Here is a 22751-nt window from a genome sequence, read left to right as displayed (position 1 = left end):
ACATCAACCATGGAGGTTGGACAAGGAAATTGCATCACTTTTTTTAAATACTATATCTTTATTTAGCCAACAAATCCGCAAACAAATCCTCATGTAAAACGCATAAAATCCGCACAAAAACGTGCGGAATTTCCACAGTTTTCTGCCAAGAGATGCAGAAACCACGCAGAAATTTCCGCAAGCAAATCCGCAACGTGCGCACATAGCCTTAAAGAGAACCTGTGAGCAGGATTTTGCAAAGTAAACTACAAGCACTGTCAGGTTGGCGTTGATATACTGTTTTTTTTCCCTGGGTGAAAAATAGATGATTTTACAGGTGTCAGTTGCACGAAGGTTGAGTTCAGACAAACACAATGAAAGTCATTAAAAAGGAAACTGCTTCAAAATGGCAAGCCAACACAGATATGATGTAGTTCATAAAAACATTTATTTTGCATTTATACAGAACAACCTTAAGTCTATTGTGAATCTGAACATCTGTCTGTAATTTGCACAGCATTCGCTGGCATGTCTGCCTGCACGGACAACAGGGGCAGGAATATCACACAGTTAGAGGGAGGTGGAGGAGTGTATTATATAGCTAAGTCGCACTGATTCCCTTTCTTTAGATGCTTATGGGATATGTCCAGTGCTGCCGAGGATGCTGTCTTTACCAGACCATTTTTACCAGGTTTGGAGCTATTGCAGTTTGATTGCAAAAGATGATAGCAGCATAAAGTAATGCTAGATAATGCCAAATAACTTTCTGCTGCACTGGTTTTTTTTTTCTCTTCTCATCCGCTTTCTTATTGACATAGTAAAGCCACATTGAGACGACCATAAAACATGGTCTGTGTGCGGACCGTGATGCACGGACTTGCCGCGGATTTCCTGACTTTAATTTATAGGCAAATATAAAGCTGTTGATTTTCTGTTGGGCGACCAGTCAGGTCTATGCATTGTGTTCTGTGCTCGCACCATGTTCCATGGATGTCTGAATGAGTCCACCAGTTTTTTTTCTTTTGTTAGAAATACTAGTTGAAGATGCAGCGTAGAAGAAAAAAGTAAATCAGCAGCAGCTTATGCAAGCTCAAACTATATTGCTGGGAGTCTAATAAGGAAGCAATGACTTAATCCAGACTTTGACAGAACTGTAAAAGACCCGGATCATCTCCATCGCAGTGGTTTTACCTCTTAGCGCACACACAAGGAAAAAAAAACAAAAAACAACATGCCCACATTCATGACCGATAACCTTATAAAGCAGGAATCTAAACATAAAAAACAGCAAATTAAAAGCTTAACTTAATTTAAGAAAAGACCTGAACCAGGAATAAGATCTGCACATCCCCGCAAAAAAAATGGCTGTGGGACAGTTTTCTTTCTGGTGAAAAGAGAGGGGAACGTTCTCAGACATAAAAAAAAAAAAACAATCATAGACCAAGCAGCCAAGCTGGGAGTCAATTGTCCAGCACTGATATGTCTCCCATGCACATGAGTAGCAGCACTGTCAGGCTTGTGTGCACTTCCCGTAACCCCGTCTGAGAGGGCCTTAAAGATGCTAAGAGGTGACCTGGGTAAAGTATATAAGGTACAACACCAACTTTGTGATGTGTGATGATCATATTACTTCTGTGAAGAGGAAACCCTCCATTAGAGCAATTGCTAAGGCCACTGCATTTTCACAGCATGAGTGAGCAGAGAAAGGTGCATGGTGTGCATAGGTCCCGAAGGCTATACATCTGCACAGCTGGTTATAAATAAGGAAATGGAGGGTACAGGTAACCACTGAATCACATGTTTGATCCCTACCGGCAGCACATAAACCTTTCCTGGCGGAGATCTGAATCTCTCCAGCATTGAAGGAAGATGAACAGAATATGTTGTGAAAAGAACGGATTTCAGCATAAATAATCAGAATTGTTTCCTTGCCAGCGCTCAGAAAACAATGGGGTGCAAAGCAGTCTGTTGAAACGAAAGGTGTACTGTCTTTAACTTGGCTTTTCACCCAGAAAGGGTGCAGCTTTCCGTATTCCATTTTTTTTTTTTCATTTTTAACCAGATTTTTTTCCGACTAGCTGCATGAGGCCATCTGTGCTCATGGATTTAGGTCTCTCCAGAGGGAATCCAAGTGCACGGCTCCAGATAAGCTGAGACAGGACGCCCAATGCTCTTGACACACCAAAGAGGACTGTATAGTAATTCATCTCCTTCATGCCATAATACTGGAGAAAGAAAAAAAAAAGTCATGCATCACATTTATTCTAAGATTAATCTAACAGTTGCAGCGGTTAAACACATGAAAAATTTGTTACTTTAGTTAATGGCCGCTCTGTCAAACTCACACAGAGGGCCAAAATGAAAACCTTGGGCAAAGTCGCGGGCCAACCAATATACAGTATAATGGGCCCCACATAGCCCTCCATACAGTATAATGGGCCCCACATAGCCCTACAAACAATTAAATACAAAATTCCAAGGCAAAGTGCACAAAGGAAAAAAATTAAATAAATAGAAAAATACCACATCGTGATATACTAAGTGTACCAATGGACAATGGAATGGACAACTCTGAAATAGAACAAACTAACAACGAAAAAGAACCCGAACACATATCCAAAATTCAAATAAAGAAAAATATTTATTCAAGGATACATATACCATAAGAAGGGGTGGGAAAATACCAAAGGGCGGGCAACATAGGGGGACAATGATTATTCGAACTCCATACAATATGGCCGAAGCATCATATAGTATAGTTATCAAGAAAATCCAATCAAATGGTCATTATGCCACAGAAATGCAAGTATCATAAGATCTAATCAAAGAGAAAGTAAGTATAAAGATGTGTGCAGGCATTTTTGGAGTTAATGTGAGATGCACAAAAACAATCATACAAGGGGGCTGAAATGGGACCAATTGTCTCAAAGAATATGTATGCATCCATCACTAGAATAAAGTAAATACATTAGATGGCTACCCAGTAAATTACCTTGTTGCCTGTATGTCCAGAGTCACCCAGAATGCGCCCTGCCCCAATGCGCGTTTAGGCCACCCCTGACGAAGGCAGTCGCCGAAAAGCGCGTCGGGGCAGGGTGCATTCTGGGTGACACTGGACATACAGGCAACAAGGTAATTTATTGGGTGGCCATCTAATGTATTTACCGTACTTTATTCTAGTGATGGATGCATACATATGCTTTGAGACAATTGGTCCCACTCCAGCCCCCTTGTATGATTGTTTTTGTGCATCTCACATTAACTCCAAAAATGCCTGCACACATCTTTATACTTTCTCTTTGATTAGATCTTATGATACTTGCATTTCTGTGGCATAATGACCATTTGATTGGATTTTCTTGATAACTATACTATGATATGATGCTTCGGCCACATTGTATGGCGTTCGAATGATCATTGTCCCCTATGTTACCCGCCCTTTGGTATTTTCCCACCCCTCCTTATGGTATATGTATCCTTGAATAAATATTTTTCTTTATTTGAATTTTGGATATGTGTTCGGGTTCTTTTTCGCTGTTGGTTTATAGCCCTCCACACAGTATAATGGGCCCCACATACCCCTCCATACAGTTTAATGGTCCCCACATAATCCTCCATACAGTATAATGAGCCCCACATAATCCTCCATACAGTATAATGGGCCCCACATAATCCTCCATACAGTATAATGGGCCCCACATAATCCTCCATACAGTATAATGGGCATCACATAATCCTCCATACACTATTATGGGCACCACATAGTCCTCCATACAGAATAATGTGTCCCATATAGGGATAGTGGTTCTGGTGGCATGGGCTAAATTAAACCAAGTCATCACATTATACACAGTCCCCTACAATCTGACAGCAATTGAGAACCCCGACCATGAGCAATCTGTGCACTAACACTATGCTCAGGTAATACTATCACTTGATAAATGACAAACCAATTTTTAACATACATTGCGCTACCACTATAATCATCCTGTGTTTTTTATAAATTATCGCAATACTCCATTATCAGGAAAAATACTATTCAGTTATCTGCTGCAACAGACCTACCACCTTAGCTAAAGAAAATGCAGAACTAGAGCCGGACCAGATCGTTACAGGTCAGCCATTATAACCATTTCTTCCTATATATTTACTTCCTGTAAACCAAACAAAGATGGGAGACTGCAACAAATGTGGCACAGGAGAATAACCGTTTTAGGTTAGTCTTGTTCTTACCTGTAGGAGGACACCGCTGTGAGCGTCTACATTGGGCCAGGGGTTTTGGGCTTTTCCCTGCTCCAGTAACACATTAGGTACAATCTTGTAAAGCTGAGCCACCAGCCTAAACATTGGATCATTGGGAAGATGTTTTAGAGCAAATTCTCTTTGACATGTGTAGCGAGGATCAGTTTTTCTGAGGACTGCATGACCATAGCCAGGGACCACCTGTCATAGAAGACCTTAATTAGAAAAGCAACTAGATGGAAACTGGCCATTTAAGACTTTATACATTAAGACAGACTTTACATACCCTGCCAGAATTCAGGGTGTTCCAGATGTAGTCTCTGAGCTGTTCATCTGACACTTCACCACCCAAATCCTTCTGGAGACTTGTTAACCAAACTAGTACCTCCTGTAAGTAAGAAACTTTTTAAAAACTATACAAAAAAAAAAAAAGTTTCCCCAAGTGTAAATCTAGATGTACGATAACTTACATACCTGATTGGCCAAACCATGGAGAGGACCAGCAAGTCCATTCATGGCAGCAGAAAAAGAAAGGTAAGGATCAGACAGAGCGCTGCCAACCAAGTGACTGGTGTGTGCACTTACATTTCCTCCTTCATGGTCACTGGAATGAAAAGAAAACAAAACAGTCAGTCTAAATCCAGAAAAAAAAAAAAAAAAAACAAATGTAAAATTCCCATTGGTCACCAGCTATACAGGGGAATAAGGGGAAGTAAAATCAAGGCTGTGGAGTTGTAGTTGGCATAAAATGGACAGACTTCTAAAAACATATAATGAATTGGGTTCAGTAGTACAATACAGGATGTGATGTACTTTTTTTTATAATAATTTGGGAAAGTTATGAAATGTCCTATAAACGTCTGTTCTGTTCCTGATCCAAGGATCTAAGCTTCTAGCAGATATGAATCTGTGATGCACTTTATGCACATGCTCAGTAGTGACCGATGCTGTGAGGTCAGAGTGGCGACCTCAGGGAAATTGAGGAGTGAGTTTTGGTGTACCGGCTCCACAGCCCTGAGTTAAACTGCCTCACAGCATAAAGCTAAAAACTAAAGAATACAGCAGCACTATGTAAGCACTAAGGTGTATGCAAACACTGAACATATGAAACCTCGTAGAACATAGCTAGAAGCTGAAATCTGAAGGAAAGGTAGGACCCACCACCAAATAAAGCCTTCTGGTGATGGGAGGGGAGCATGGTTGCATACATCTTAGTGTATTCTTTTGTATGTATGTTATGCAGTAATAGCAGCTTGCACCTGTTCACAATTGTTTTTTTTTCCTGTTAGGCCGTGTTGGTCTGCTTCATTTTTTGTAAACCAAGACCGATTTAAGTAGTAATGGATCCTACGTGCCTTCAAATTTGGAGGCTTTAATCCAAAAGCATGTTTATTAAACAGCAGGGCTAGGATCCTACCAGAAAGAGGTCGTCTTGTTACGGCTGGTGGGCACTTGGCCATTTTCTGTACCGAGTAATATTCTATTTAGCAGTAATTCAGACACATTTTCATATATCTTGTCACTTACAGAATGCTGCTGTATTTTATTACTGGATTATATACAATCATAGAAGCTTGCAGCTGTTCACACTTGTAGTATTCTGCCCGGAGGTGCTGATCAGTGTTATTTTTCTTTGCTATATACAACTAAAAGCCAAGAGGTTTTCTAATGGAGATCATGTTGGCAGCACACAGATGTTGCCCACATAATAATCATCAGCAGATGCCACACTGCCTAATGACAGTGAGAATCTGTCAATTCTGCACTCGCCTTACACTGCTTTATCAGTTCTCAAACTTTCTGATCAGTAAGAAAAATGGAGTTTAAGGAGTATTTAAACAGGCCGAAATTCTGTAAATGAATGTTCACAAGAACTATCAATGATAACCATCGACCAGTGTAAAAAAAGCAGAGTATCCGACAAACTGGCAAAACACTGGGTAACTGGGGATCCAGTCTATTATGCTGGAATAAATCGCATCAACATCATTTACAGAGAGCAGTGTGCAGCAGACAACATGATGCGGTGTAGTGAGAAAGAGCGGAATCATTGTTCTGTTCCTATCCGTACTCGTCAGTTTGTATTATCAGGCCAGAAAACCAGCACTGATCAACTTGCACATGGTCAATCCGCTTGTTAATTGGCCAAAACAGCCACATCTATAGGCACCATTAACCCCTTAGTGACAGAGCCAATTTGGTACTTAACCCCTTTACCCCAAGGGTGGTTTGCACGTTAATGACCAGGCCAATTTTTACAATTCTGACCACTGTCCCTTTATGAGGTTATAACTCGAACGCTTCAACGGATCCTGGTGATTCTGACATTGTTTTCTCGTGACATATTGTACTTCTTGATAGTAGTAAAAATTCTTTGATAGTACCTGCGTTTATTTGTGAAAAAAACGGAAATTTGGCAAAAATTATGAAAATTTCACAATTTTCCAACTTTGAATTTTTATGCAATTAAATCACAGAGATATGTCACAAAATACTTAAGTAACATTTCCCACATGTCTACTTTACATCAGCACAATTAATGGGTTAAAAGTTGACCAGCAATTTCTCATTTTTACAACACCATTTTTTTTTTTAGGGACCACATCTCATTTGAGGTATTGTCTATATGATAGAAAATACCCAAGTGTGACACCATTCTAAAAACTGCACCCCTCAAGGTGCTCAAAACCATATTCAAGAAGTTTATTAACCCTTCTGGTGCTTCACAGGAATTTTTGGAATGTTTAAATAAAAATGAACATTTAACTTTTTTTCACAAAAAATTTACTTCATCTCCAATTTGTTTTATTTTCCCAAGGGTAAGAGAAGAAATTTGACCCCAAAGTTGTTGTACAATTTGTCCTGAGTACGCTGATAACCCATATGTGGGGGTAAACCACTGTTTGGGCGCATGGGAGAGCTCGGAAGGGAAGGAGCGGCGTTTGACTTTTCAATGCAAAATTGACAGGAATTCAGATGGGACGCCATGTTGCGTTTGGAGAGCCACTGATGTGCCTAAACATTGAAACCCCCCACAAGTGACACCATTTTGGAAAGTAGACCCCCTAAGGTACTTATCTAGAGGTGTGGTGAGCGCTTTGACCCACCAAGGGCTTCACAGAAGTTTATAATGCAGAGCCGTAAAAATAAAACAAACATTTTTCCCACAAAAATTTTTTAGCCCCCAGTTTTGTATTTTCCCGAGGGTAAGAGGAGAAATTGGACCCCAAAAGTTGTTGTCCAATTTGTCCCAAGTACGCTGATACCCCATATGTGGAAGGGGTGGGGGGGGGGGAACCACCGTTTGGGCGCATGGGAGGGCTCGGAATGGAAGGAGTGCCATTTGGAATGCAGACTTAGATGGAATAGTCTGCAGGCGTCACGTTGCGTTTGCAGAGCCCCTAATGTACCTAAACAGTAGAAACCCCCCACAAGTGACCCCATATTGGAAACTTGACCCCCCAAAGAACTTATCTAGATGTGTTGTGAGAACTTTGAACCCCCAAGTGTTTCACTAGAGTTTATAACGCAGAGCCGTGAAAATAAAAAATCTTTTTTTCCCCACAAAAATTATTTTTTAACCCCCAGTTTTGTATTTTCCCCAAGGGTAACAGGACAAATAGGACAACAACTTTTGGGGTCCAATTTCTCCTGAGTACGCTGATACCCCATATGTTGGGGTAAACCCCTGTTTGGGCACACGGGAGAGCTCGGAAGGGAAGGAGCACTTTTACTTTTTCAACGCAGAATTGGCTGAAACGGAGATCGGATGCCATGTCACGTTTGGAGAGCCCCTGATGTGCCTAAACAGTGGAAACCCCCCAATTATAACTGAAACCCTAATCCAAACACACCCCTAACCCTAATCCCAACAGTAACCCTAACCACACCTCTAACCCTGACACACCCCTAATCCCAACCCTATTCCCAACTGTAAATGTAATCTTAGCCCCAACCCTAACTTTAGCCCCAACCCTAACTTTAGCCCCAACCCTAACTTTAGCCCCAACCCTAACTTTAGCCCCAACCCTAACTTTAGCCCCAACCCTAACTTTAGCCCCAACCCTAACTTTAGCCCCAACCCTAACTTTAGCCCCAACCCTAACTTTAGCCCCAACCCTAACTTTAGCCCCAACCCTAACTGTAGCCCTAACCCTAGCCCTAACCCTAACCCTAGCCCTAACCCTAGCCCTAACGGGAAAATGGAAATACCGCAAATACATTTTTTTAATTTTTCCCTAACTAAGGGGGTGATGAAGGGGGGTTTGATTTACTTTTATAGCGGGTTATTTAGCGGATTTTTATGATTGGCAGCCGTCACACACTGAAAGACACTTTATTGCAAAAAATATTTTTTGCGTTACCACATTTTGAGAGCTATAATTTTTTTTATTGGAAACATTTTCGGGCACGTGAGATTTTTTGATCGCTTTTTATTCCGATTTTTGTGAGGCAGAATGACCAAAAACCAGCCATTCATGAATTTCTTTTGGGGGAGGCGTTTATACCGTTCCGCGTTTGGAAAAATTGATAAAGCAGTTTTATTCTTTGGGTCAGTACGATTACAGCGACACCTCATTTATATCATTTTTTTGTGTTTTGGCGCTTTTATACGATAAAAACTATTTTATAGAAAAATTATTTTTGCATCGCTTTATTCTCAGGACTATAACTTTTTTATTTTGCTGATGATGCTGTATGGCGGCTCGTTTTTTGCGGGACAAGACGCTTTCAGCGGTACCATGGTTATTTATATCTCTTTTTGATCGCGTGTTATTCCACTTTTTGTTCGGCGGTATGATAATAAAGCGTTATTTTTTGCCTCTTTTTCTTACGGTGTTTACTGAAGGGGTTAACTAGTGGGCCAGTTTTATAGGTCGGGCCGTTACGGACGCGGCGATACTAAATATGTGTACTTTTATTGTTTGTTTTTTTATTTAGATAAAGAGATGTATTTTTTTTTTTCATTATTTAGGATTTTTTTTTTTTTTTTACACATTTGGAAAAATTTTTTTTTAACTTTTTTACTTTGTCCCGGGGCGGGGGGACATCACAGAACGGTGATCTGACAAGTTTACACAGCACTCTGTCAGATCACCGATCTGTCTCAGAGCACTGCAGGCTTACCAAGCGCCTGCTCTGAGCAGGCTCTGTGAAGCCACCTCCCTCCCTGCAGGACCCGGATGTCGCGGCCATCTTGGATCTGGGCCTGCTACAGGGAGGGAGGTAGGGAGACACTCGCAGCAACGCGATCACATCGCGTTGCTGCGGGGGGCTCAGGGAAGCCCGCAGGGAGCCCCCTCCCTGCACGATGCTTCTCTGTACCGCCGGCACATCGCGATCATGTTTGATCGCGGTGTGCCGGGGGTTAATGTGCTGGGAGCGGTCCGTGACCGCTCCTGGCACATAGTGCCGGATGTCAGCTGCGATAGGCAGCTGACACCCGGCCGCGATCCCCCTGTGAGCGCGGCCGATTGCGTATGACGTACTATCCCGTCGGTGGTCATAAGGGCCCACCGCACCTCGACGGGATAGTACGTCTAATGTCAGAAAGGGGTTAATGACCGAGCCAATTTTTACAATTCTGACCACTGTCACTTTATGAGGTTATAACTTGAACGCTTTAATGGATCCCGCTTATTCTGAGACTGTTTATTCGTGACATATTGTACTTCATGTTAGTGGTAACATTTCTTTGATATTACTTGCGAATATTTATGAAAAAAAATAGAAATATGGTGAAAATTTAAAAATGTTTGCAATTTTCAAACTTTGAATTTTTATGCCCTTAAATCAGAGAGTTAAAAGTTGACCATCGATTTCTCATTTTTACAACAAAATTTACAAAACCATTTTTTTTTTTTTTTTTTTTTTAGGGACCATCTCACATTTAAAGTCACTTTGAGGGGTGTATATGACAGAAAATACCCAAACTTGACACCATTCTAAAAATTACACCCCTCAATGTTCTCAAAACCACATTCAAGAAGTTTATCAACCCTTCACGTGCTTCACAGCAACTGAAACAATGTGGAAGGAAAAAATAAACATTTAACTTTTTTTTGCAAACATTTTACTTCAGAACCAATTTTTTCTATTTTCACAAAGGTAAAAAGAGAAAATCAACCCCAAAAGTTGTTGTGCAATTTGTCCTGAGTACGCCGATACCCCATATGTGGGGGTAAACCATAGTTTGGGCGCATGGCAGAGCTTGGAAGAGAAGGAGTTCCGTTTGACCTTTTAAATGCAGAATTGGCTGGAATTGAGATCGGACGCCATGTCGCGTTTGGAGATCCCCTGATGTGCCTAAACAGTGGAAACCCCCACACGTGACCCCATTTTGGAAACTAGACCCTTTAAAAGGAACTTGTCTAGATGTGTGGTGAGCACTTTAAACCCCTAGGTGCTTCACAGAAGTTTATAACGTAGAGCCTTGAAAATAAAAAAATCCTTTTTTTTTCCTCAAAATGATTTAGCTCGCAATTTGTTATTTTCTTAAGGGCAACAGGTGAAATTTGTTGTCCAGTGTGTTTTAAGTACGCTGATACCCCATATGTGGGGGGGGGGACCACTGTTTGGGCTCAGAAGGGAAGTAGTGACGTTTTAAAATGAGAAACTTTGATGGAATGGTCTGCGGGCGTCATGTTGCATTTGCAGAGCTCCTGAGGTACCTAAACAGTAGAACCCCCCCACAAGTGACCCCATTTTGGAAACTAGACCCCCAAAGAGCTTATCTAGATGTGTGGTGAGCACTGTGAACCCCCAAACTGCTTCTGCTTCACAGAAGTTTATAATGTAGAGCCATGAAAATAAAAAAAAAATTTCTCAACAAAATTGATCTTTTCACCCCCAGATTTTTGCTTTCACAAGGGTAACAGGAGACATTGGATTCCAAAATTTATTGTGCAATTTATCCTGAGTATGCTGATACCTCATATGTGGGGGAGGGGGGGACCACTGTTTGGGCGCATGGGAGAGCTCGGAAGGGAAGGAGCGCCATTTGGAATGCAGACGTAGATGGAATGCTCTGCGGGCGCTATGTTGCGTTTGCAGAGCCCATGATACACCTAAACAGTAGAAACCCCCCACAAGTGACACCATTTTGGAAACTAGACCCCCCCCCCCAAGGAACTTCTCTAGATATGTGGTGAGCATTTTGAAAGCCCAAGTGCTTCACAGAAGTTTGACGCAGAGCCATGAAAATAAAAAATATTTTTTTCCCCACAAAAATGATTTTTTTAGCCTCCAATTTTTTTCCCGCAAGGGTAACAGGAGAAACTGGACCCCAAAAGTTGTTGTCCAATCAGTCCCAAGTACGCTGATACCCCATATGTGGGGGTAAACCAGTTTGGGCGCACGGCAGAGCTCAGAAGGGAGCGAGCACCAATTGACTTTTTGAACGCAAAACTGGCTGTCGCGTTTTGGAGACCCCCTGATATACCTAAACAGTGGAAACCTCCCAATTCTAACATCAACCCTAACCCCAACACACCCCTAACGCTAATCCCAGCCCAATCCATAATCCCAATCAAAACCCTAACCCCAAAACATCCCTAACCCTAATCCCAACCCTAACCATAACCAAATCACCAAGCCCAACACATCCCTAATCATAACCCCAACCCTAAAGGTACCGGCACACTTTAGCGACGCTGCAGCGATACCGACAACGATCCGGATCGCTGCAGCGTCGCTGTTTGGTCGCTGGGGAGCTGTCACACAGACAGCTCTCCAGCGACCAACGATCCCGAGGTCCCCGGTAACCAGGGTAAACATCGGGTAACTAAGCGCAGGGCCGCGCTTAGTAACCCGATGTTTACCCTGGTTACCAGCGTAAAAAAACAAACAGTACATACTTACATTCAGCTGTCTGTCCCTTGCCGTCTGCTCCTGCACTGACTGCTGGCCGTAAAGTGAAAGCAGAGCACAGCCACAGCGGTGACTCACCGCTGTGTGACTCACCGCTGTGCTGTGCTTTCACTTTCACTTTACGGCCAGCAGTCAGTGCAGGAGCAGACGGCAAGGGACAGACAGCTGAATGTAAGTATGTACTGTTTGTTTTTTTACGCTGGTAACCAGGGTAAACATCGGGTTACTAAGCGCGGCCCTGCGCTTAGTTACCCGATGTTTACCCTGGTTACCAGCGAAGACATCGCTGAATCGGCGTCACACACGCCGATTCAGCGATGTCAGCGGGACCTCAACGATCAAAAAATGGCCCAGGCCATTCCGACACGACCAGCGATCTCACAGCAGGGGCCTGATCGCTGGTACGTGTCACACATAGCGAGATCGCTACTGAGATCGCTGTTGCGTCACAAAACTCAGCGATCTCGCTAGCGATCTCGCTGTGTGTGACGGGGGCTTAACTTTAGCCCCAACCCTAGCCCTAATTGGAAAAGAGATACATTTCTTTTATTTTATCATTTTTTCCTAACTAAGGGGGTGATAAGGGGGGGGGTTTATTTACTTTTTTTGTTATCATGGTGATAGGATCTCACATTGACCAAAATAAAACAATCACGGCAGGCACACGGCGCATGCGCCTGCCATTTTCTTCCCGGAGGAAGAAGCCAGTGGCCAGGAGGGGACGCAGGAGGACCCAGGGACACCGGTAAGTATGATAGGGTCCCCAAATCCCCCTATTTCTCTGTCCTCTGATGTGCGATCACATCAGAGGACAGGGAATGACACGCCGCTTTTTTTTTTTTTTTGCGTTCGCCAGTAAACGGTTAATTACCGGCGATCGGGTTCGGTTTTTACCGACCCCTGTTTTGCGATCGCCGATCCCCAAAGATCTGCCGAGACCCCAAAGATCTGCCGGGTGGTGCACTGCGCCTGCCATTTTTCCCCTGGAAAAAGATGGCGGCGCCCATTGGGAGCATCGGGGGAGACGGATGAGTATCGGGAGGCTATCGCGAACCCCATTTCTCTGTCCTCTGATATGCGATCACATCGGAGGACAGAGAAATTAAATGGGAAATCACTTTTTTTTTTTTTTTTGCGGCCGCCGGTAAACTTAATTACCGGCGGTTGCAACCCGGGGGGTCAGTAAAAAACCCCAAATTTACCATGTTTACTATATGGTAAAACTGACCTGGCAATACATGGTGAAAATTTTGGGGGGAAATTTATAAGAAATTTTTTTTGCTTTTGTCACTATTTTTCGACACTCATAATGTTTTTGTTGTTTGGGTAATGGGACTTTGTGAGGGCATACTTTTTTGCATCCTGAGCTGACATTTTTATTGATACCATTTTGGGGTAGATACGGTGTTTTGATTGCCTCTTATTGCAATGTTGCTGCGGCCCAAAAAATGTAATTCTAGCAGTTGATTTTCCTTTTCATTACACCGTGGAGGAAGGTCACAGGGTTGCTTATTCAGGAGGCCGGTGGCAGGAGAAGGACAATGCTATGGTGCCTGTGCTCTCAGAAGACGCCGGCGCTGATGAGCACTCCTTTTCTCATTGGTTTCACTACATTGGGCTTGGGAAAATAGCCACTGGAGTTAATGGCTGCAGTTCACTAGCTACGATTGTTTTTCTAGGGCAATTCATACATCTCAATTGCAAATTTAAAAAAACAAAAAAAATGACTAGTCTGGTGGAAATACAATAAAAGCAAAAACTGGACACTTGACCACGAGGGGTCATCTTTATCCCCTTAAAGGCCTAGGATGTTTTATTAACTTATCCATTGACAGGCCCCTGTAGGAGCGCTTGTTATTTTGCATGACAAGCAGTATTTTTGAATAACTCCATTTGTTTTACCACATAATATATGGAAAAACAGGAAAAAAAATCCAAGTGTCGAAATTGTGAAATAAAACCCATAATGCTGTGGTTTAGTTTTTTTTTTGGTGTTCATAGTGTGGCAAAAATGGCCTGAAAACATGATTGTCCAGGTCAGTACGATTACAGCAAAACCACTTAAAGTACTATGATATTCATTGGTATCCAGTGGTTGTGTCACAGAGGGCACAGAAAACATGATTGTCCAGGTCAGTACGATTACAGCAAAACCACTTAAAGTACTAGGATATTCATTGGTATCCAGTGGTCGTGTCAGAGGGCCAATGAAAGGTGGTGCACATGCACAGCGGGACCACCATTACTAAAATGCCAGTGTCCGTGATTGAGAACGGTATTTAAAAGGTTAATGTATAGCAGCTGCCAGCTATAACAGCCACCGCAGCTCCCGAGCCTGCTACATACATTACATGTAAACCTTTGACGAAAATATACGCTGTAGGTCGCTAGGTAGTTAAGACAAATGAAAACTCCTGCACTGGGAGTAGAAATCCGAAGTACCTGTGGATGGTGAGATAAAGTCTCATGAGCTCTGTGAACTCGAGGTCTGTGTATCCCAGCATATTGGCGAAGTTGTAGGACCAGTCCAGGTTGGAATCTATGGCTCCAATGCTACTTCCCTCTCGGTAAAGATTACGGTAGATCTTGGCTGCAATGCATGGGAGTTTTGCAATCAGATCCATTGAGTCTTCATAAATCAGCTTTAAAGAAAAAAAAATGTTTACATTACTACAATACAGAAATGTACACACAGTGGGTGAAATAAGTGTTGCACACGTCACCAATTTTCTAAGTAAATATATTCCTAAAGTTGATATTGATCTGAAATTCTCACCAGATGTCGGTAACAATCCATCCAATCCACACAGGGAAAGAAATCAATCTATAGATGTCCATAAATTAAGATGTGAAATAATGAGAAATGACACGGAAAATTATCATCATTATTAATAATCTTTATTTATATAGCGCCAACATATTCCGCAGTGATTTACAGTTTTTGCAATGTGGGAGGGAACCGGAGGACCCCCACTCAAACCCAAAGAGAACATAAACACTCCTTGCAGATGTTGTCCTGGTGGCAGTTGAATCTAGGACTCCAGAGCTGCAAGGCTACAGTACAAACCACTGAGCCACCGTGCACAAAAGCCTTTGTTTGTGATGACAGCTTCAAGACGTCTCCTGTATGGAGAAACTAGTGGCAGGCATTGCTCAGGTATAATTTGGCCCATTCTTCCACACAAAAACTTCATATCCTGAAGGTCCCATGAGCGACTTCTATGAACTCTGAGCTTTAGATCCTTCCATAAATTGTCTATTGGATTCAGGTCAGGTGACTGGCTTGGCCATTATAGCAGCTTTATTTTCTCTTTCTTTGAAACCAACAGAGCTTCGTTTGCTATGTGTTTGGTATCATTGTCTTGCTGAAATGTCCACATATTTCATCATCATCCTGGTAGATGGCAGATTTTTATCAAGAATGTCTTTGTATATATTTGTCCATTCATCCTTCCTTCTATTATATGAAGTTGGCCAGTGGCGCATGTTGAAAAACAGCCCCGTACGATTATGTTCCCACCTCCAAACTTCACTGTTGGTATGCGGTTCTTGCAGTGATAGGCAGTGCCTTTTGGCCTCCAAACAGTGTGTATTATGGTATTCAACGAGTTCAATTTCGGTCTCATATGACCAGACTACAGTCTCCCAATATTTTGCAGGCTTATCTAAATGTTGTTGAGCAAACTAACACCTTAACCATTTCAGGGTATTTCAGTTTTTGAATTTCAGCTTTTTGGTCCCTTACTTCCCAGAGCCATAACTTATTTTTTGTCAATAAGGCCATGTGAGGCCTTGTTTTCTTGCGGGACAAGTTGTCCTTTTGAACACCACCATTGGTTTTACCACATAGTAAAAACCAGGAAAAAATTCAAAGTGCGGTGAAATTGCAAAAATAAGTGCAATTCTACAGTTTCGTTTTTACCATGTTCACTAAATGGTAAAACTGACCTGCAATTGCGATTCTCCAGGTCATTACGAGTTCACAGACACCAAACATGCATAGGTTCTTTTTTATTTAAGTGGTAAAAAAAGAAACCCAAACTTTGTATTAAAAAAAAAGTGCCATTTTCTGAAACCTATAGTTTCTGCAATTTTCCAACTGAATTTTTATGCCCTTAAATCACAGATATATCATACAAAATAGATAAGTAACGTTTCCCACATGTACTTTACATCAGCACAATTTTGGAAACAAATTTTTTTTGTTAGGGAGTTAGGCTGGGGTCACATTGCGTTAGTGCAATCCGTTTAGCGCTAGCGGATTGCGCTAACGCAATGTTTTTAAAGGGTCGCGTTTCGGGGTCGCGTTAACGTCCCCGCTCTCGCAGATCCCCGATCTGCGAGAGCGGGGAACGGACCTCGGGCGCGCCGCGGACGCTGCAAGCAGCGTCCGAGGCGCGCTACAAAAGACCGGCGCGTCGCTAGCGCGTGCCGAAAATGACACGCGCTAGCAATGCGCTGGTACATTGCGGGCAATGGGAGCGCTAACGGACGCGATGCATGGCGTTAATTTCGCCGTGCAATGCTGTCCGTTAGCGCTCTGACCAAAACGCAATGTGACCCCAGCCTTATAAGGGTTCAAAGTTGACCAGCATTTTCTCATTTTCACAACACCATTTTTTTTTTTTTTTTTAGGGACCACCTCACATTTGAAGTCATTTTGAGAGGTCTATATGATAGAAAATAACCAAGTGTGACACCATTCTAAAAACTGCACCCCTCAAGGTGCTCAAAACCACATTCAAAAAGTTTATTAACCCTTCTGGTGCTTCACAGGAATTTTTGGAATGTTTAAAAAAAAAAAATTACTTCAGCTCCAATTTGTTTTATTTTACCAAGGGTAAAAGGAGAAAATGGACCCCAAAAGTTGTTGGACAATTTGTCCCGAGTACCCCGATACTCCATATGTGGGGGTAAACCACTGTTTGGGTGCATGGTAGAGCTCGGAAGGGAAGGAGCGCCGTTTGACTTTTCAATGCAAAATTGGCTGGAATTGAGATGGGACGCCATGTTGCGTTGGGGAACCCCTGATGTGCCTAAACATTGAAAGCCCCCACAAGTGACACCATTTTGGAAAGTAGACCCCCTAAGGATCTTATCTAGATGTGCTGTGAGAACTTTGAAGCCCCAAGTATTTCACTACAGTTTATAACGCAGAGCCGTGAAAATAAAAAATCATTTTTTTCCTACAAAAAGGTTTTTTGTTTTTTTTTAGCCCCCCAAATTTTTATTTTCCCAAGGGTAACAAGAGAAATTGGACAACAGAAGTTGTTGTCTAATTTGTCCCGAGCATGCTGATACCCCATGTTGGGGTAAACCCCTGTTTGGGCGCACGGGTGCAGAATTAGGACTTGTTTATTTTCACCAGGTAAAACAATATAACTGCACAAAATTTAGAAACAAACATTTCTGACATGCAGAAACAAAACCCCCCCCAAAATTAGTGACCAATATAGCCACCTTTCTTTATGATGACACTCAGCAGCCTTCCATCCATAGATTCTGTCAGTTGCTTGATCTGTTTATGATCAACATTGCGTGCAGCAGCCACCACAGCCTCCCAGACACTGTTCCGAGAGGTGTCCTGTTTTCCCTCCCTGTAGATCTCACATTTTATGAGGGACCACAGGTCCTCTATGGGGTTCAGATCAGGTGAACAAGGGAGCCATGTCATTTTTTCTTCTTTGAGACCTTTACTGGCCAGCCATGCTGTGAAGTAGTTGGGAGGCATGTGATGGAGCACTGACCTGCATGAAAATCAGGTTTTTCTTGAATGATACCAACTTCTTCCTGTACCACTGCTTGAAGAAGTGGTCTTCCAGAAACTGGCAGTAGGTCTGGGAGTTGAGCTTCACTCCATACTGATCCAGCCTCTGGCCCATCCATCTGGTCCATCAAGAGTCACTCATTTCATCAGTCCATAAAACCTTTGAGAAGTCAGTCTTAAGATGTTTCTTGTTCAAAGATGGTCTTTTTTCAGCCTTCCTTACCTTGGCCATGTCCCTGAGTATCGCACACCTTGTGCTTTTTGTTACTCTAGTAACGTTGCAGTTCTGAAATATGGGAAAAAACAAAATCCAGCTCACCATACCGACATTCCCAAGAGCTCGGAGCACGGAACCGCTGTGTCAGGGCGTGGACGAACAGGAAAGAGAAGGAGATCCAGCTCAACGAAATAGTGAAAAATCCATAATTTATTTCACTTAAAATATAGTGAAAGGACAAAACATCAGCATACAAAAAAATTAAAACCAAGGTCAACGCGTTTCCGGTGACTAAGCACCCTTAATCAAGATTATGGATTTTTCACTATTTCGTTGAGCTGGATCTCCTTCTCTTTCCAGTTCTGAAATATGGCAAAACTGGTGGCAAATGGCATCTTGGCAGCTTCACGCTTGATTTTCCTCAATTCATGGGCAGTTATTTTGCGCCTTTTTTGCCCAACACGCTTCTTGCGACCCTGTTGGCTATTTGCCATGAAACGCTTGATTGTTCGGTGATCACGCTTCAGAAGTTTGGCAATTTCAAGACTGCTGCATCCCTCTGAAAGACCTCTCACAATTTTGGACTTTTCAGAGCTCATCAAATCTCTCTTCTGACCCATTTTGCCAAAGGAAAGGAAGTTGCCAAATAATTAAGCACACCTTATATAAGGGTTTTGATGTCATTAGACAACACCCCTCCTCATTATAGAGATGCACATCACCTGATTTACTTAATTGGTAGTTGGCTCTCAAGCCTGAACAGCTTGGAGTAGGACAACATGTATAAAAAGTATCATGTTATCAAAATACAACTTGCCTAATAATTCTGCACACTGTAGATGAAGGTCAAATGCGCAGCTGATATAATCCATTGTCCAAATACTCAAACGCATTTTCAATTCTTCTAGCTTTGCACCATCGTTATGGCTTTTACCCCATCTTAGGCACCATGCTCAATAACCGGCATATTCCAAGTTCAATTATGCAAAACTGACACCAACTAAGGCCTCATTCAGACATCCGTGAGTCATGTATGTGTTGTGGTATTTTTCATAGATTGTGAACCCTCGCGGGCTGGGTCCTCTCTCCCCATGTACCAGTCGTGACTTGTATTGATTAAGATTATTGTACCTGTTTTTTATTATGTATACCCCTCCTCACATGTAAAGCGCTATGGAATAAATGGAGCTATAACAATAAATAATAATAATAATAATGACTAAAACATAAACCCATTACAGTGTTCACATGACCCTGCTTTTCTGCAGACCAAGAAGAGGTTTGCAATTAATCAGAGTCAGATAAAACGTACGAATGAAAATCACATGGCAGTCCACGTGCTGTCTGTGATTAACATCAAATATGACTCACAATTTATTTTATTTTATGAGAAAATCACTGATGGTAAAAACGGACACTGACCAAATGATGAAAATCAGATAAACCGCACTGATAAACAGTGTATAATATTTTTACGTATGAGAAAACTGACGTCATCTCAACTACAAAAAAAAATATATATTAATTTCAGTCTTGTCCTGCGAAAAAAGCATTGGCACCGCAGCTTGCCTTTAATAAACAATCCTGCTACTGCATAGCAATTTCTCTTCTGTATTTTGTGTGAAAAAAATCAACAACAGCTATTGATGTGTGATCCCATGTTGGTGATTTTTGTGAAAAATTAATTGTGGACGTCTCACTTGGCAATGAATGGTGACAAGTTCATGCTGCTACAGAAACAGCAGCAGTTCTGCAGAACATCTGCTACATGTGCATTTACCTTTAGAGGCATGATCGGGCTCACACTGCAGCAGTCATTGCATTAAAAATTAACAAATTGTGGCCTATGAAATAGAAGCCATTTACACAGGGAGATCGAGGCAGCACTGACTGTAGAAGAAGCTGTCTTTTCCTGAACACAGGCGGCATATTTATCATAGGCGTCCAGAGAAATTTCCATGTGTCCTTTATAGAACAGCGTCAAGGAGTTCAGCGCTAAGTACGTCAGCCCTCGTGCCCAGAGCATACATGAAATACTCTGCATGCCCCCTATGGAGCGTGCACATACAAGCTGATGGCAGGGCCTCTGTCCCAGACTCCAAGGGCTGGCTGACATTGAGAAGTCACATGAGCTCCAGAGCTGGTTCACCTAACAAAGGGTTTCCTCTGCCAACTCAGCTCTGCATTTATAGTACAGAAAGCCAAAGCAAGCGGAGCACAGGGATCTCCACCTATTCAGGAAGGGTGCTACTGTCCTAGAACCACACAGCTCTGTGTAAATGCATCACAGATTGTCACAAAGCCAAGGACATTGATGGGTGGAGAGGAGACGCTCATGGAAACTTCAAGCACCTCCTTCATAAACATTACAGGGTTGTAGAAGGTAATGCAAGGACACACGTGTGACCTTGTGGAGTGAACACGTAAAGCGTTAGAGGAAAAGAAAGCCTAGGCCTACATTATCATGAAGCTATACAACTGAAGATCAGCTCTAGATAGGTTTGCTTCTGCAGCTCTTTCAGATGAATGGGGAAGAGTCATGCATCCTACAGAAAAAAAAATCTTGCAAGAAATCTGATCAGTGCAGACTTTAAGGGTAAATGTACCCAGGCATATTAGCTGTAGATTTACCTGGCACATCACTGTGCAAATCCATAATCAGTAACACACGGGGTCTCCCGCATCTACTGACCTGTGCTGTATTAGGCTTCAGGTTTCCCAAATGTGAATCTGCAATGTGTGCATTTCCTCTGAGAGAGATCGTCTGCAGTGTGGGGGGCTGAAATCTCTAAGTAGTGTCTCTAAATTACGGTGGCTGGAGGGGGCGTGGCCTAGCGAGCGATGTGAGCGGACGTGCGAAGGATCTCTCTCCCCGCACCGCTCCTAATACTCACCCTTGAAGGCGCCGCCGAACGCCGAAAACTGGGCAGAGACGCTCCGCAGGACCCCTGTGTACGGAGGAAAGCACCGGAGATAACGAGCGGTGAGGAGCGGACATGCCACGCCAAAGACAGTCGGCACCTGCGGCTGGCGCGAAAATCCAAGATGGCGCCGAGGCAGAGGAGGCGGCGGCCAGAGCCAGCACTTCATACCGCCGGAGGCTGGAGGTAATCGCCCGGCTGGAGAGGTTTGCCCGCACGGAGGAGGGGGGTGCTCTGCTGCTGGGTCCTGAGGGGCTTGATGAGAAGGAAGTCCCACAGAGGCAGAAGAGAGGAGAGGAAGACACCCTCAGTGTGGTGGAGGAACAGCTTTCCCCAGGGAAGATGCAGGAAGTGCACAGTGCAGACAATATGACACCTGCTGCTAGCCCAGTGCAGGCTAATGACTGATGATGTGCAGTAACTAAACATGGGGGAACCTACACTGCAGAACATTTTTTCAGTTGTTATACACTGCAAATCTGCCCTGGCCGCGCTGAATCTAAGGGTGGATGATTTAACAGTTGAAATGAAGTCCCTTAACTCTGCTATGCGCAAGGTGGAGAAAAGAGTTGAGGTGGTGGAGGAACGCATAGGCAGCGTGGAGGATCAGACAAATGAACTGTTAAAAAGAGAAAAGAAATACATTCAACGCATTGCAGAACTGGAATTTAAAACAGACGACCGGGAAAACCGTTCCCGAAGGAACAATTTAAGAATAATTGGGGTGCCGGAGAAGGTGGAGGGGAATAATCCTACTGAATATATTGAGGCATGGCTTAAAAATTCGGTGGGGGGAGCTGATCTTACCAACCACTTTTCTGTGGAAAGGGCTCATAGAGTCCCTACTCGGCCCCTGCCGCCTGGGTCTGCCCCTCGAGCCCTACTGGCAACAATTTTGGACTATCGGGATCGGGAAACCCTACTAAGGAAGGCCAGGATCAGTGAGGGCCTGAGTATAAACGGAAATCGGATCTCCATTTATCCGGATTATTCGGCATCGGTGCAAAAACTGAGAATGAAGTTTGGTGAAGTTAAGCGACGGCTCCGAGAACTGGACCTAAAATATTCAATGCTATATCCGGCTAAGCTCAGGGTGGTGGCGTTGGAACGTGTCCATTTTTTCCAAAACCCAGGAGGCTACGCACTGGCTAGATATTAATGCCAAAAAAATTGGCGCGGATTGGAGCCGATGAGACTGATGCTGAGGCTTCGTTACTCTTCTGGTTTTACCCCCTTGTTGTGATTTTTGAACTTGCTTTGTGTTTTCAGACAGAATGCACTCAAAAGTTTAAAATATTGTGTTCGGCGGCGCAATGAATAATTCAGTTTAGTCGCGGTGGGTAGGGGAGAGACGGACTGTAAAGGGCTTAGTTCTAGGTTGTATCAAGAGCTCTCAGTTCTCATATAGAGAAAGAAAGTTTGTTTTATTTGAATTTTATTGAGTTTTAGATGGGAGAGTTGGGGATGGGGGACGGGAGGGGGATGGCGGGTATCGGGGGAGACCTGAAGGAGACTGCTCTAACTTCTTAATTTTTTTCAAGGAAATGGAGGGGATGTTAATATTATAAGTTGGAATGTTAGGGGGTTAGCGGACGCTACTAAACGTGCGGCAATATTTCAGTATTTACTGAAACAGAGGCCCTCGGTGATCTGCCTGCAAGAAACCCATCTAGTGGAGGAAAAAGTTGATGTTACAGAAACGGTGGGTGCGCAAGGCGTATCATTCGACGTTCTCTAACTATGCAAGGGGAGTGTC

General features: G+C 43.0%; 1 protein-coding gene across 1 annotated transcript in view; it reads right to left on the bottom strand.

Annotated features, from left to right (window-relative positions):
* Positions 1-405: 405 nt before the first annotated feature.
* The window catches only part of CS (citrate synthase), a 74364-nt gene continuing 52018 nt past the window's right edge, over positions 406-22751 (bottom strand). Inside the window, exons 7-11 of the mRNA XM_069758385.1 lie at positions 14533-14732; positions 4696-4825; positions 4508-4609; positions 4213-4422; positions 406-2204 (exon numbers count right to left, since the gene is read on the bottom strand). Of these exons, the coding sequence (XP_069614486.1) occupies positions 2034-2204; positions 4213-4422; positions 4508-4609; positions 4696-4825; positions 14533-14732 (813 nt within the window). The 3' untranslated portion in view covers positions 406-2033. The remainder of the gene's footprint in view (positions 2205-4212; positions 4423-4507; positions 4610-4695; positions 4826-14532; positions 14733-22751) is intronic.

The sequence above is a fragment of the Ranitomeya imitator genome, chromosome 3 (genome assembly GCF_032444005.1).
Source record: "Ranitomeya imitator isolate aRanImi1 chromosome 3, aRanImi1.pri, whole genome shotgun sequence".
In the NCBI taxonomy this organism is placed as follows: Eukaryota; Metazoa; Chordata; class Amphibia; order Anura; family Dendrobatidae; genus Ranitomeya; species Ranitomeya imitator.
This window is presented reverse-complemented; position numbering and strand designations above follow the sequence as displayed.